This window comes from Pogonomyrmex barbatus, unplaced genomic scaffold (genome assembly GCF_055798465.1).
Source record: "Pogonomyrmex barbatus isolate J1 unplaced genomic scaffold, ASM5579846v1 scaffold2, whole genome shotgun sequence".
Classification (NCBI taxonomy): domain Eukaryota; kingdom Metazoa; phylum Arthropoda; class Insecta; order Hymenoptera; family Formicidae; genus Pogonomyrmex; species Pogonomyrmex barbatus.
This window is the reverse complement of record NW_028297116.1, coordinates 1317835-1332999: the sequence shown is the minus strand read 5'-3', so window position 1 is coordinate 1332999 and position 15165 is coordinate 1317835. Positions and strand designations below refer to the sequence as shown.

General features: G+C 29.5%; 2 protein-coding genes across 2 annotated transcripts; both read right to left on the bottom strand.

Annotated features, from left to right (window-relative positions):
- Positions 1-67: 67 nt before the first annotated feature.
- tko (30S ribosomal protein S12 technical knockout) lies at positions 68-6469 on the bottom strand. Its single transcript, XM_011644015.3, has 5 exons — positions 6301-6469; positions 6056-6097; positions 5947-5994; positions 463-687; positions 68-335 (listed from the first exon to the last, which is right to left on the bottom strand). Exons 1-5 carry the CDS (start codon positions 6362-6364, stop codon positions 205-207), a joined length of 510 nt encoding a protein of 169 aa, XP_011642317.1. The 5' UTR covers positions 6365-6469; the 3' UTR covers positions 68-204.
- A 1701-nt stretch (positions 6470-8170) lies between these two features.
- On the bottom strand, positions 8171-9579 carry LOC105430448 (uncharacterized). The gene is made up of 3 exons (XM_011644016.3): positions 9493-9579; positions 8890-9040; positions 8171-8749 (listed from the first exon to the last, which is right to left on the bottom strand). Exons 1-3 carry the CDS (start codon positions 9502-9504, stop codon positions 8439-8441), a joined length of 474 nt encoding a protein of 157 aa, XP_011642318.3. The 5' UTR covers positions 9505-9579; the 3' UTR covers positions 8171-8438.
- Between the last annotated feature and the right edge of the window lie 5586 nt (positions 9580-15165).

Sequence of the window (15165 nt, the reverse complement as noted above, 5' to 3'; positions counted from 1 at the left end):
GAATACATATCCACATTACATTTGATGATGTTATAACGAGTTATTTTTAGGAATAAGGAGATGTGGATTTTTAAGAAATGAATTATTATTTTATCAATAGAGCTGTACATAATTAACCAAGTATACACAATAATGACAGTTGCTTTTTTTTTACAGAAATTTCATCAATTCAGACTAGCATTGATGACAGTTAAAAATTATAAATTATTCGCGCTTAGATACATGCGGCAAATCGTATTTACCACGCACGCATTTTATTTTAACGCCAGGTGTATCTCGCAGACGTCCATTCCTGCAGAGGACGATATTGTGTTCCTGCAGGTTGTGGCCAATTCCTGAAACAATACAATACAATCTAAATTATCTAAACAATTTCAGTTTCTTCTGGTGACTAATTTCTCACGAGTAACTCGAATGTAGTATTGCAAATCTGAAATAGCAAGCATGAATTACAAATCTTACCGGGCACATACGCTGTCATTTCTTTGCCATTTGATAATCTCACAACGACGCACTTTCGATTCGCGGAATTGGGCTTCTTTGGTTTTTTGATGATAGTTTTCAAGATTACACCCTTCAAAAACGGCGCACCATCCAAAGGATTCTTCGAAGGTTTGCGCTTTTTGTATGGCCCACCTCTCCTGTGCATTTGCATTAACGAGCTTGCGAATCTGATCTGTGCCAATCCTGCGTCAATATCAATAATTATGCGGTCATTCGCGTAAATAGAATTGTCATCGGTTATATATATGTATGGCTATATAAAAAAAGTATGCAACTTTTATACAATTTTCTATACACTTTTAATTTTAAATACCAATTAATGGGTTTTAATCGTTTGTTTCACGAAATAAATTTCTACAATTTTGAAACTACTATTCAAAGGAACACCACCTGTTAGTAATATCATTACGATACATCATTAGGATATTCTAACCGAAGAAGTAATGTAGACAAAAAATGCATTCTAATGAAATGTATTCAAGATTGTTATGATGATGAACCCGAAAAAATTTGTGGTAGACAGTCCAATAAGATAACTATTGTAAATAGTTCTTGCGAACCCAAAAAAGGAAAGAAAGAAACCTTCTTATGGTTAGCAAATAGGGATGATAATCATATTTTAAAAAAATTTACTTTGCTCAAATATAGAAGAATCGTTGAATAATACTGAAAAGTCAATTATATTGTATCATCAGATAGTAACTCTTCAAATATGCTTTTTTTTTTTGCATTTTCGTTATTTCGATATGTATTGTAATAAAATTATTTGAGATTCATAAATATTCTATAACACAATCTTTAAAAATTTAATCTATATCATTTTCAAAATTCATATAACTCGTAAAAAAAAATATATACATCAAAACTTATCAAAACTTTAAATTTTATATATAGAGAGTATAACAAATCTGATAGTTCAGTTTTTGATCATAAATATATTTCGAAATATATTTAGGTATTTTATAATTATATTAAATTTTTTACTTTTCCATATTTTTTTGTCATGCGATAAATTAATTATTTGATTTTGGTACGCAACATTGATATATGTTTGACAAACGTTTGATCTCTTTCGAAAGAAAGGATGTATGTAATATGACAAACTTACGCAAAACTGTTTCAAAAAAGCTAGAACGAGAATCGAATAACAAGTATGCAGTCGGCAAAAAAGATACTCGACAAGAAAGTTACAAAAGTGATCAGTCACGAGTCTTCGTAATAAATGAAATAAATGATGTGACAATTTTTAAAGCTGCCTGCTGAATTTGTGACATTGTGTGACCATCTAAAGTATACCGAAGGAAAGTATCATTGTTGATCATTTTGAAATGACCGCTGTCCATCAATACGACAGATGTGGGAAAGCACCTAGCTAATCCTGGCCAAGCCTTCACTAAGAACCGAACAAAAGGAACGAAAGGCAAACCCTTCATTCCATAGATGCGCAAGATTACATTGCGAAAATCTTTCATATTGCATCTTAAGAATCACGTGATTCTTTGCTTTTTCTTTTCTAAAAATTTTTCCAAAACTTTCTGACCGTTGACATTGGACAGAACTGTTTCGTATCGAAACAGTAATGCGAAAGCGGCTCGAGTATATCAGCAATTTTGTTTTCTTCTCAAACGTAATAAATAAGTAGAAACCATAATTTTTTAATTATGGTTAATTATTTATTAATATATTATTTATTAATTAATTATTTATTAATAATATAATATATAATAATTTCAACTTTACGATACAGCGTTACATACTTAAAAATTACATCTCATTAAGAGATGTTTCTAATTTGTACAAATATTCTTCTCTTTTCTCTCTCTCTCACTAAAATTCAACTAATAGAGAGCGAGAGAGAGAGAGAGAGAGAGAGAGAGAGAGCCATTTTTCTCTTTTTCTATTCTTATTTATTTCTCTCTTTTTTAGATTCGATACCTGAAGAATTAGCGATTTTCAAATGCTCTGTCTAGTATTATAGTCGAGGATTACCTTTAAATCCATAACATATAGAACTTGAACAATAAAATAACGTCATAAGAACTTAAGCAGTAAAATTGCCTAAGAAGAGTGATCTGTTAGATAAATTCCTCGACCGTAAGAAGAATGACTGAATGTGATTGGTCAATTTTTTTGCTGTAGAAGTTTTTCGCTACAACCCTTCTTTTGGTCATTCACTGCGGCGCGGCGAGTTATTAGGTGTGAGGGCTGTATCCCTTTTCATCCTGCGAAAATGTTGAATTGGGGGGGGAGGGTTATTGACCTGTGTTGTCCCTTAGCATTACCATTTCTCAATTCCGTATTATCGTTACTGTCACGAAGATTATATTTTAAATCGTTTAGATTCGTTTGTCTATCTGTGCTAAAGTTTGTCTGTCATTCATCATGGTCATTCAAAGAAAAAAAGAGCCACTGTTATCTCGATGATATAATTTAGAATATAGCTTTAGATCAGAAGTGAGAAAATATATGATGAGAAATTCTAGTAAAATAAATTACAACTATTTTTCATTCTTTACGCAATGCAAATTTTTTTCTTACAAAGTAATCCGATAGATCTCCAGTCAAAAACAAGATCAAAAACAAGAATATTCAATTTCAGATTATTAATTAAAATTATTTATTGATTACCGGAGCAAAAGTGAATTTTCGGTATATCTTGCAAATCTATTCTATAGATTGCAAACATTATTTTATTTTAAAAATATTTCCATTTTAACATATTTTGCAAGAATTTTTATATCGTAATTCAAGATAGCTATAAATATAAACCAGAAAGGAGCTTTTTAAAGAGCTTTTTTCTTTTCTTCATACTTAAAATCATATTCACATTTCAAATCATATATGTCGTAATATTTGAGATAGAACAGAGAGAATAATTAAAAAACAATAAATTAATATGTCAAATTGATATATCAAACTAATTTTAATTTCATTTAATATCCGAGATTCTAAAGCATATGAAAATGAGATAAACTCAGCGGTATTGTGACTTGAATTTTTAATAAAAAATTAATTTTTTTTAATTATAATTTACGATTCTGTTTTTACTTCTTTGTGCATTTACAATATTTTTTTTTTCTGCGAAATTTATAATATAAGATATTTAATATGAAATAATTCAATAGCCCGAATCACAGAAGTGAAAGCAAGTGAAAAACATTAAAAATAAAAATATTCGTATAATACAAAACGCACATATATAAGAAAATTCTGTGCGGAATTATTAAGTTAACGAAATGCGTGGGATCTCTAATTCTGATAAGGCATCTGTGAACGCTCTTACGGACGTTCTCGTGAATGAATCTTCATGGATGGGTGTTCTCTTTGGAGACGCGAGAAAAGGGAGGAAAGGGCGAAAATACAATATACGAGAATCCCACATTATAACTGGTCAACCGCAAATGGACACGTCACACCCTTCAATCCCCTTGTGTGCGACTTTCGTAGTGACCACACCATCTTTACGTAGCGCGAGCCCTTCCTTTCTTGCAAAGTGACCGCATCCCCGATTTCGAGATCTGTATGACATCAAAGAGGTGAGGACTGCGAGTATTTTCGTGGCGGAAAAATGTCACAAAAATTCAGCCGCTTTCCTTCAAAATTCCGAACCATTTCTTTTGCAGAATCCAGATTCGAGTAGTAAATCGCAAAAAGGATACATATCGACAAACGTTTACAGATGATTCAGAGAGATTCGGCTCTAGTTTATAAGAAATGCGATGCTTCTAACATTTCACACGATATAAATAGGTCACTTATGATTATATCTCGATCTTTTATTTTTAAAAAATATATCCTATACATCCTTTGTATAGAAATCAAAATATTTTCATTTACGTCTAATTTCGTGCTTTTCATATAATTTAAAGATATATGAATTTAATTTAATAATAAAATCATTAAATAATCATAATATCTATATCTATCTCTTAAATATTTATATATCATTAACAGTTATTAAATAAAAAAATTAAATAAATTTTTATCATGTAATTATTTCATTATTTCGTAATAGCTTTAATAATTAAACATAATAATAGTCAAAAATTGAATTTTTATAAAAAAGGATACCGCAAAAATATCATTCAGAAATAAAAAAAAAACATATATAAAACATATATAAAATAAATATTTCGTTCAGAGTAAGATTGTTAACAAACTCTTTAAAATTCAAAAAAATTGTTTCCTTTTGTATTCTTTTCTCATTCTATCTTATTATGGAAATTTATATTTCTCTCGATATTAGCACTCGGATGGCCACTCATTGATCTTTGTCGCCTATCGTCAGACAACAGAGTTTTTCACCTTTCATCGGCATTTTAGAGAATCATTCATAACTGTAGAAGTAAATATACTTATTGAGAAAAATATTATAATTATCGTTATTATCCATGTCAAGAGATCAGCATATATTTTCTTCATTGTTCCAAGACTTCTCAGAATACTTTATAAATATGATATAAATTATTAAAAATTAAATAGCTGATTTAAGTTCTCAATTGAAATTAAATAAAATTAATTATTTTGAACAACATTTGTGAATGTATATTATTTATAAACATAGCGTTTATATTGTTATATAAATATATAATAAATCCAATTTCATTTATTAATCTATACTAAAATGCTTTTTGCTATTTTAGATTAACTAAAATAAGGATGCATTCACATTAAAATATGAATTAAAAATCAGAATACAAAATTTATTTCAATCAATCAGACTTGCTGTTATAACAGCTGTCATTTTATTCTATTGCAATATTCTGCTTTTCTATTTCTAATAAAGAAGGCATGGAAGATCTCTAAAGATATTACCTAACTCACCCTTTGTAAAATGATGAAACGAATATAAAAGAGAAACTACAGAATAACTGAAATGTAAAGGTAGATATTAAAAAGCAAAATCTTTTCAAAATCTCAAAATGTGATGCGACTGATAAATGTTAGCTAACAGGTTACAATTAATTAAAAGTTGCATAATAGCTGTCATATTCTGCTACAATATTCTGTTTTCCTGCCGATTGGCTAATAAATTCTGTTTTCCTATTTCTAATTATGCAAATGGGTTCTAAGGCACAAGGTCTCTAAAGATACCATCCATAAATAATTTGAAAAACAAGAAAAGAGAAACAGTCAAAAGATGAACATTAAAGACAAACAAAATTATATTTATGTAATGCTGATTGATAGGTACTGTCTAGCAATGATATGAGCATATATGAGTAACAATAATAAATCAAAAAGAAATGAACTTATTATTTCTCTCAATATTAAATAGTTTCCAATAGAACTAATAGATCAACTAGAAGTAAATTGACAATTATGAGAAAAATAAATGAATCAATCTACATGAAAAATATTTTCTATGTAAACCGAGAAAACTGTCTCCTATTATAAATAAAAAATTCTACGACTTGTATAGAAACATAAAAATTTTATTACCTTGTAATATTGTACTAACGCTTGTCCTTGTGACATTTAGTATGTTTCCTGTTAATAACGAATACGATTTTAGTTCTTTATTGAATAAAGATGTATTGTGCAAAATTACCTTGGCTGTAGCTATTCTCACAAAGCTTCGTTAGGTTGCAACCTGAAATGAAATAAACGAAATGAACAAACGAAATGATCGAATTATATTCTTTTACAGCTAAAATAATTCATAAGAAACAACATAAATAAAGATAAAAATTTAGAAAAGGATTCATAGAAAACATTTCTTTTATGCAGAAGTTATGTTGTAAAAGTTAGGTTATCAAAAAAACAATAATATTATATCACGATCAATGATCATACCTTGAATTGAGTTTGCTATACAATTTCTCGCTATATTTATAACACTTCTTGCTAGGAAATTCATGATCAATGTAACTAATATGCTTTTCTCACAATAACTTAACCTCGCTAGGTTGTTATTAAGCTATCTTCAATGCGGTATCTTGTGTTGTTTGTTGTCGCCATCTGGCGGAGAGAAGACGACGATCATATGAATCGAAATATATATAAAACAGGAAATTTACTTACCAAATCCAATCGAATTATATTTCATTTTTTCATAATTTTTATTTTTAAATTTAATTTTGGCTTATTTTTTTATACAAAAATATATTTTGTTTATAAAATTTAATAGTTTTTTTTCTATATTATACAGCCTGTTTTAATACTTTTTTTCAAAAACTATAACGTTTTCTAACTAAACGTATATTTCATATTTCCCATTTTAATGTCTCTTTAATTATAAATATGCATATGTATATTAGATATATAAATTAATTTGATGTGTTTAGATTTATTCGTTTTTTATTGTAGCTATTTCTATATGTTATCTTTTCCTCACGTTGGAATTCGAAAGTTTGTCGAAAGGAGAATTAAAATTAAGTAAATAATAAAAATTATTTTGATTATTAATTTCGTAAATCAGGAATTGAATTTTGAAAGAACAATATTAATTATATGTTATATTAATATATTAATATATATTAATTACGCATCCAATAAGTTGCACTTTTGAGATAAATAAAACAGTGATTTTCTAGTGATAAATATATTAGAGGGAAACTTCTTTTTATATTTCGATGTTTGAATTTATATTATTTAAACATCGAAACATAGAAAAGCAACATTGACGCTTTTATCATTCTTTTCTTACGCTACATTTATGTTCCTACTATGCTACATTTACGTATTTCCGTTTTCGTCAAGCTTTCCTCTGACAATCTGACTGAGAGATAAATGACTCTGCATGACGTCTTGGACAAAAGACATCTGGGTCATTCAACTGCAACTGTCAAATAAGCTACTATTTATCTTATTCGTTCTATTTAAAATTTTGAAGAAATAAAAGTAATTATTGCCACGACCTTTTCACTGTTATTTTAGGATAAAAATAACAATTGTGAAAATAAGGCGAATAAAATTGTAAAATTGTTCTCAGTTTAAAGATCGTTTTACAGTGGATGGCTATAATTACTCTTAATAACAAACAGCTATATGTATTGATTAATAAATTAATTAATACATTTTTAATTGTAAATAAACTAGAATAGAGAAATGCAATTTTTTAAATTAATTGGACCGCACATAAATTAATTAAATAAATTAAAACTAAAAAGCTATAAATTTTAACAAATATTAAATACATCTTATTTTATAATATGTGATTTATTAAAAATGTTTTATGAGCTCTAGTTTTATATAAGGAATTTTAAATACATGAAAAGTTTGAATTCTAAAATGTATTTTCAGACTTATTATTGTTTATTCAAAAAATATATCGACACAATATTAATAAACATCCGTCGGATAGAAAAATATGCCTCTCAAAGAATTAAAAGAAATTAGATATTAAAAGTGCAAGAAAATAATAAAATATAATGGAAATGTATTTTATAAATATTACAAACAGCTCAAAAAAACAAGAAGAAAGGAAATATAAAAATATATTTGCGGATATAAACATTTTCGTAAAAGAAGCCATCTAATATGATAATTATATTTGGAATCTTTCCAGAAGAAGAACTGTTTAACTCCATTTTTTATAAATTTTTCAATTTTATAAAAAAATATCGTAGCACATGATTAAATGATCTGTAACTTGATCAATTTTCTCTACTTTTTATTTTATAAAAATCGATTGTTTTAACTTCCGAGATAAATATTCGTGCAATAAACAGTTCTCCCTCACGCATAAGGACGGACGCATAAGAAAAGGCACTGCGGATTATTACAAAATATCAAGATTTATTTAAAAGTCGCACAAAATATAAAACTCGGGGACCAATGTTTCGGGGAAGGGATAAAGTCAGACAGACAAAAACCGAAGGGGGGAGGGGGAGGGGGAGAGGGGGGGGAGGGGCGGGATGGAGGGGGAGGTCACCTCGACATTTCGCGACATGTCGAGTGTACGACCGGGCAAATCTTCACCGCTCGCATCTTCACCACCCGTTGCCGGCGTAGCTGGCGGCGAGACCGCGGCGGTATCCCAATCCTGCGCCGTATCCGTATCCAAGTCCTCCGTATCCTGCCAGGCTGGAGCCGCCGTATCCCAGACCGCCGGCGTAACCGACGCGGTACGACGACGAGTACAGAGGCGCGCTGTATCCGTGGGACACAATCGCGGGTGCTATCGGCGCGCCGTAGCCGTGGGACACAATCGGCGCGCTGTAGCCGTAGGTGGCGGCGGGTGCGGCGGCGATGCCGTAACCCGCGGAGTAGGTCGCGCCGCCGATGTAACCCTGCCCGTAACCTGAAAAAAAATCGGAAAGGGCGTCTCGCGTGAGACCTCTCTCTCTCTCTCTCTCTCTCTCTGCGAATCCATCGAAAAAATGGAATTCTGGATTCTGTCCGCGCGGGAGGCGGCGGTGATGCAAGGAAAAAAAAAAATACCTGCATAACCCGATCCCACGACGGCGTTTCCTAATCCTGCGTATCCGCCATATCCCAAACCCACTACGCCTCGTTTGTCCTGTTTTTTCTCTACCTCTGCCTTTTCCTCGCCGTAAATGGGCATTGCCAGACTGAGGATCGCTAATACAAGCTGCAATGTGTCGACTCAAGTATTTTTATAACGTAACGCTAAATACGTGTGTATATCGTAGCGGTTTATTTTCCCGGCGAATAATCGGTGAATCACTCGTAATTTAAATTTGCGAGAAGAAAATATATTTTTATTTTTATTTATCATGTGTCATATTGAATTTTAAAAAAAAAAAAAAAAAAAAAAAAAACAGAAGTATACGAGACATGTGTCACACTTAAAAATCGTTTCCAGAATCTTCTACAATGAGAATTTTTATGCCACATGTTGTAAGAAATTTACAAGTTGCACCATGTGAATGCACCATGTGTTGAAGATGGGGTTATTCGCAGGGCGGACAAACTCCGCAAACTATTCTTCGGGAAATGAGTCATGAAGTTAGAAAAATATATCCCGCCTAAATGTAACACAATGATTTTATTCAATTCGGGGAAGGATATAAGATTACTCACTAGAGCGTTCATGGTGGCGATAATGATGCGGCGATGCAGAGATCACTACTGAAACTGATGTGGACCTCACGAGACACATCCCCTTTTATACCGGTGGAGGCTTTTCTCACAGCATTGCATCTTACCGAGACGAATATTACATATGTGTATATGTATATATGGCACATCTACCATAATATCCCGCTCACTTATACACATTTACACGCACGTAAATAGAGATGTAAGAGCAGTTAGCGGCGCGATAGTACACGACGAACAAGAAGGTAAAGGTACGCGTGGCTAATACGCCTTTCTAAAACGATTTTTCTAGTGTGACTCTCGTCACGAAAAATTCTTTGTTAGACCGCGTGATCGATTTGTGTCGGTGGGAATTAAAAATCGAGCAATCAATCCCTCGAAAGAAGAACTTCGTTATCACTCTTCATGAAACTCCGTTTGGACGAACTCCGTTTAGTCCAAGAATCCACGATGCGGAATTATCAGATTTCTTCTATTAATTTCGTTACATTGAATTGGAAACGTTGAGAATTTGAAAAAAATGGAGGAAATCAATCAGGTAATTTGATTATCGATAAATCTCTTACTTTTTTCATTTGTCATTTGAATTTTCTTACTGAAAATAGAACAGAAATTTTCGTATAAAGTCATTTCTATTAAAATTACACTTAATCTTGTCCATTTTTCCAAACTAAAAAGAAGTTATAGATAAATCTCGTATTTTTAAAGTAATTATTTCATAAGCGCTTAATCCAATCTTTTTATTTTATTCGTTTATTTATGGATGAGATCACAATTTGAATTGGACAATGAGTTACTCAACTCAGACTTACTTAACTTAAACTCGAACCGAATTCGATATAAATAATCCCCCTGAATATCGCATGACATCTATATCTTGCAGATATTAAATATATTCATATACTGCATATGTAGATTCTAAGAATATGGAAGAATATCGCAAAATAGATTACAATATTTTCTTCATATTCGAATATTACATACATATATTACATACATATTCGAGGTATAATACATTATGCAATCAGTATCGAGTGTGCTCGAGTATTTTCTCCATATTAAGATTAGAACATTAGAATTAGAATACTAGAATAGAACACGCAACGAAACATGAGAATATTTTTTGGAGTTTGAATGCATAAAAAAATAACATTAATAAAAATGACTCAATGAAAGATGGAAATATAATAATAGAAAAATTATTATTCTTATTTTTTTTTATATCATTTTCAAGCTTTTTCAAAATTATTAAAGTTTTTTTCTTAAATAGAATTATATATTTATTTAATGTTTAGATTAAAGAAGATTTTAAAATAAATTCAACGATATGAATATGATTTAAATGTTATTTATTTAAATTAAAAATATATAATAAGTATATAACAAAATATATAACAAATATATAACAAGATATCTAACATGATACATTTAGAAAATGTAAAAGAACATGTAAAAAATTTTTAATATAAATGATATTTTGTAGTATTGAATTTTATCTATTATTATTCCCTTCATGTGATTCATAGTAAAAGGTATTCAAAGTATTGTCCACAAGCCACGATTGATCTTCAAAAAACTCTGAAAGACCGTCATATTCTTTGACTAATGCTATAATAATAAAATAGTGAAAAATGAAGTTGCGAATGTTTTCGTATTGTAATATTGTTTAAGCATATTTAGTGAAAAGTCTTTTGTAAATATTGTTCTAGTACCTCTCGCAATCAATTTATTCTCGTAGTATTTTTGCAAGAAATCTTGAAAGAAGTTGAATTAGAAAAATGTGAGAAATGTTAAGACTATATTCAATAACATCATTAGTGTTTATTGTTATCAAACTTCTTAATATTATTTTTAAGGTATTATGCGCTGAACAATAATCCTTTTGGGATTAAAATGATTGATGTATAAAATGTGATTTCTTTTCTTTGTAATGCTAGCAATATACCTGAAAAATCGTTTGCTAAACTAAGATTTTTGTTAATAATGTTAAATTTTGAATAATGCGGTTGTGAACTGTTCTGCAGTAAACATTAATCTCTATAAACTTTTATTATTTTTAATCAGTGTAGTATTGTCAATAGATCAATAATGGTAACCTTTTAAATTTATTTAATATAATTAAATATTTAAAATAATTTTATTGGTAAAAATCATATTACCAATAATGATAAACACAAGTATAAAAATTAGCACTATATATTTTTTGATGCGAGATAGATATGATAGGGATGAAAGCTATGATTATGAAATATTTGCAAAATATTTTTTTTATTAACTTAACTTTCGTTAATTTCAATTTAAAGCTGTCATGTAGTTTTACATTCACAGCTAGAATTCCAATTTTTTTATTATTTTTACATACATTGTTTTCTGGCAAATTCGTTTCTTCCAATAATTGTTGCGAGTATCTTTAAATACTTTTATTACATTACGAAACATAAAAAGTGAATGTTGTTCACAAACAAGAAATTTTTGATTATACAAGCGATGTGTCCGTCTCACTGTTCACTTTCACCATAAGTAAATATCGCATAAAAGATTTCTTCTTTTGAAAATTGCATTGTAATATACATAATGCTTACTTAATATGCAACTGATTTTTCTTGATTAAAAATCAGAAACTGATTTTCTCGAAACTTGTAGTATAATTTTTATTACTTATTTCTGAAGTTGAGTGTGAATTCATATGTTTATATGAAGGAACAATAGATTGATTGATGGTTTTAAAAATTTATTATGACCAATCAATACGTGTTGTTTAGGAAATATTAAAATTCTTTTTAATATAGATATTTAAAAAATATATAGTTCTATTATTAAGAAAAAGCTAATGAGCTTGAAAGCTCAAAAATGATCATGACCATTAATTCTTTTATTAGTATATTTCTATCTTTACATTAACTAATATTTAATAATAGCATCTTTTCACATATATATTTAAATGCAACGAAAATATCTCGATATTTTGTTTTAAACGTCCCATCTTGTATATTATATAGCAAGTATATTTGAGAAATAAATATAAAAAAATGTACGTATAGATATATTTATTTCAATTACAGAAAACTTGAACAAATAAATATTTATAATATTTTTACATATAATATAAAGTGAACTTTAAGTGTATTTATATATTTATATTTTCTAAATGTTCTTAGAATTACATCCTGCTATTACAGATATTATACAAATATAAATGTAATTTTATTGTAATACAATTATTTAAATACGCATTGTACCGCCTATCAGGATTGCTCAATTTGACCCCTTGATATGATATATACAACATACTTTTTCTGCGCATCTTAAGTTTCATATGTGGCGAAACTTTCACTGTCGCACGGCCCTGTGACGGTTTTCGGTTGCAGTGTTACGTAAAAACGTGAAGATATTTTTCCGTCCAGTTCACCTCTTGCAGTTCCTTTCTGTGGCGACCTATCATATGTCTCGCGACTGACGAAATAAGAAAAAGAGAGGGAACAAAACGGACAAAAAGAATAACAATATAAATAAAAAAAAAAAACGTCTCGTGATGTAAAATCCAAAATTAATATTTGCCGTTTTTAATCTCCAAAAATGGCAATGAAAATAATATGAATAATATTTAAATGGCCTCCATCAACTTGTCATAATTTTATCAAAATATATACGACAATAATACTTTTTTTTGGTAACTTAATGATGAAATAAAGGATTAATTGCTAAACGACGCCATATATCAATGTCTGCTGCAAGCGTTATCTTCCTGTTACCTTCGACGCCACTCGGGATAATCGCCGTTTTACAAATGGTCTGCCATGAACTCGATTCGACAGCAGGCCGTTATTAAATTAGCAGAAAAATTCTCGTTAATCATGGGAAAGAGGGCAGGAGATACACCCTCGAGCCTTCGAAAGGGCCCTGAGTCCGGTGAGGTCTTACGTCAGCGATAGTAGACTCAGCGGTATCGGCGCACGTCGCGCGATAAAGCACGTCATATCGTTAATTTTCTGCGGAGGAAGGGAGAAAGGTTGTATATCGTATCAAAGGTCACACGTGAACAACTGTTGCATAAACCAATGCGCAATGAGAGGGTTGCGCGAGGCACACCCCGTTTGACCAACGCAAGCCAAACGGAAAAAAAAATCGCGAACAATCAGTTTGATACATGATACCGGATGTAGGTGCTAGATGCTAGATCGCTAAAAGTTTCAGACAGTATTTATTTATATTTTGTTCCTCCCTCTTATTTTGCTTTCCGTTTCTTTACATTGCGTTCCTAATCTTTTAATCGCTATCGATTCATTAATTTCTCGTTATCCTAATAAATGTTTTATTTTACAAGTGCGCGCGTCTCTTCGTGATCGATAAGGATCTACAAGTGCCAGGAGTGCGAAACGTACTAAAATTTCATTACCAAAGAGTAGTGAATTTTTGAATGTTTTTATTCGACAAATAAAGAATGAATACTTTATTTTCTGTAAAAGTCCCGAAAGTTTTTTTATCTTTAATTCTGCTCAATTTATAATTTTTTTAATACGTAATAGTTGTGGATGGTTAATACGTGCATCATGATTCGCGCATGAAAAGGGTAAAAACAGAGATTTTCTTAGAGAATACAAGAATTTAATATTAATAAAAAGTGGCGTAAAACTGAAACTTCTCTTAACAAGCACACGATTCGAGGCAATAAAATAAAACGTACGGCCGAACGGCTGTTTCAGTTTCCGCTTTGCAGATTCTTATTGCGAAATGCGCTCATAATACTGATCGCACGAATACCGATAATGTGAAAACAGTCGGGAACAGTATAAGTGCGATGGTTGATAGTAGTATATCAATGAATTTTATTACTATCCGTAAAATACTTGTGTAAAATTAGATTTAATTAACGGATATAAAACGGCACACATGGTCAGATAGTACAAAATACGGAATTTTTCATTCAGCAAAATTAATCGAGTGATTTATTCACTATTGTGCTAATGTGCGTAATTGACGCAATCTTCTGGCCTTCTGATGTTCAGATTGCGATATAACAAGTTAACAACCAAATTGCAAATTCTCTTTAAACTTTCCTTGAAAAATTATCTTATTGTTTTGCATTATATTTTATTAATTACATTCAATTCTTATCAAATTTTTATTTTTGAAATTATTAATTATTAATAAATATTATATTAAATATAATTATTAATTAATAAATATATTAATAATTATATTAATTAATAATTATGTTAAATATAATTATATATTGTAATAATAAAAATGATAAAACATAGCAATATATTAGACTGAAAAATTTAAGAGAATAATATAAAAAAACTTACAAATAATTTATATATTAAGATATAATTATTATATTATCAAAAAAGATGAAGCATTAATAAAATTTTTAAAATAACTTATAACTTATTGTATTAAATATTTATAAAAAAAAAATAGTTTCTTAATTGATTAATTAGTATTTAAATATATTTAATATAACAGATGAATAAAATTATTATTATTGAACGATTCTATTAAAATTTATCTTTATAAAAACTTTAAAAGATTTCTATATTTATAAGAATAAATTAAATATAAAATTAGGATAATTTCTCAAAATGAAAATACGAAAATTGAGATTTCATATCAAATGTTGGTAACAAAACAATATAGAAAATTCACACTAGA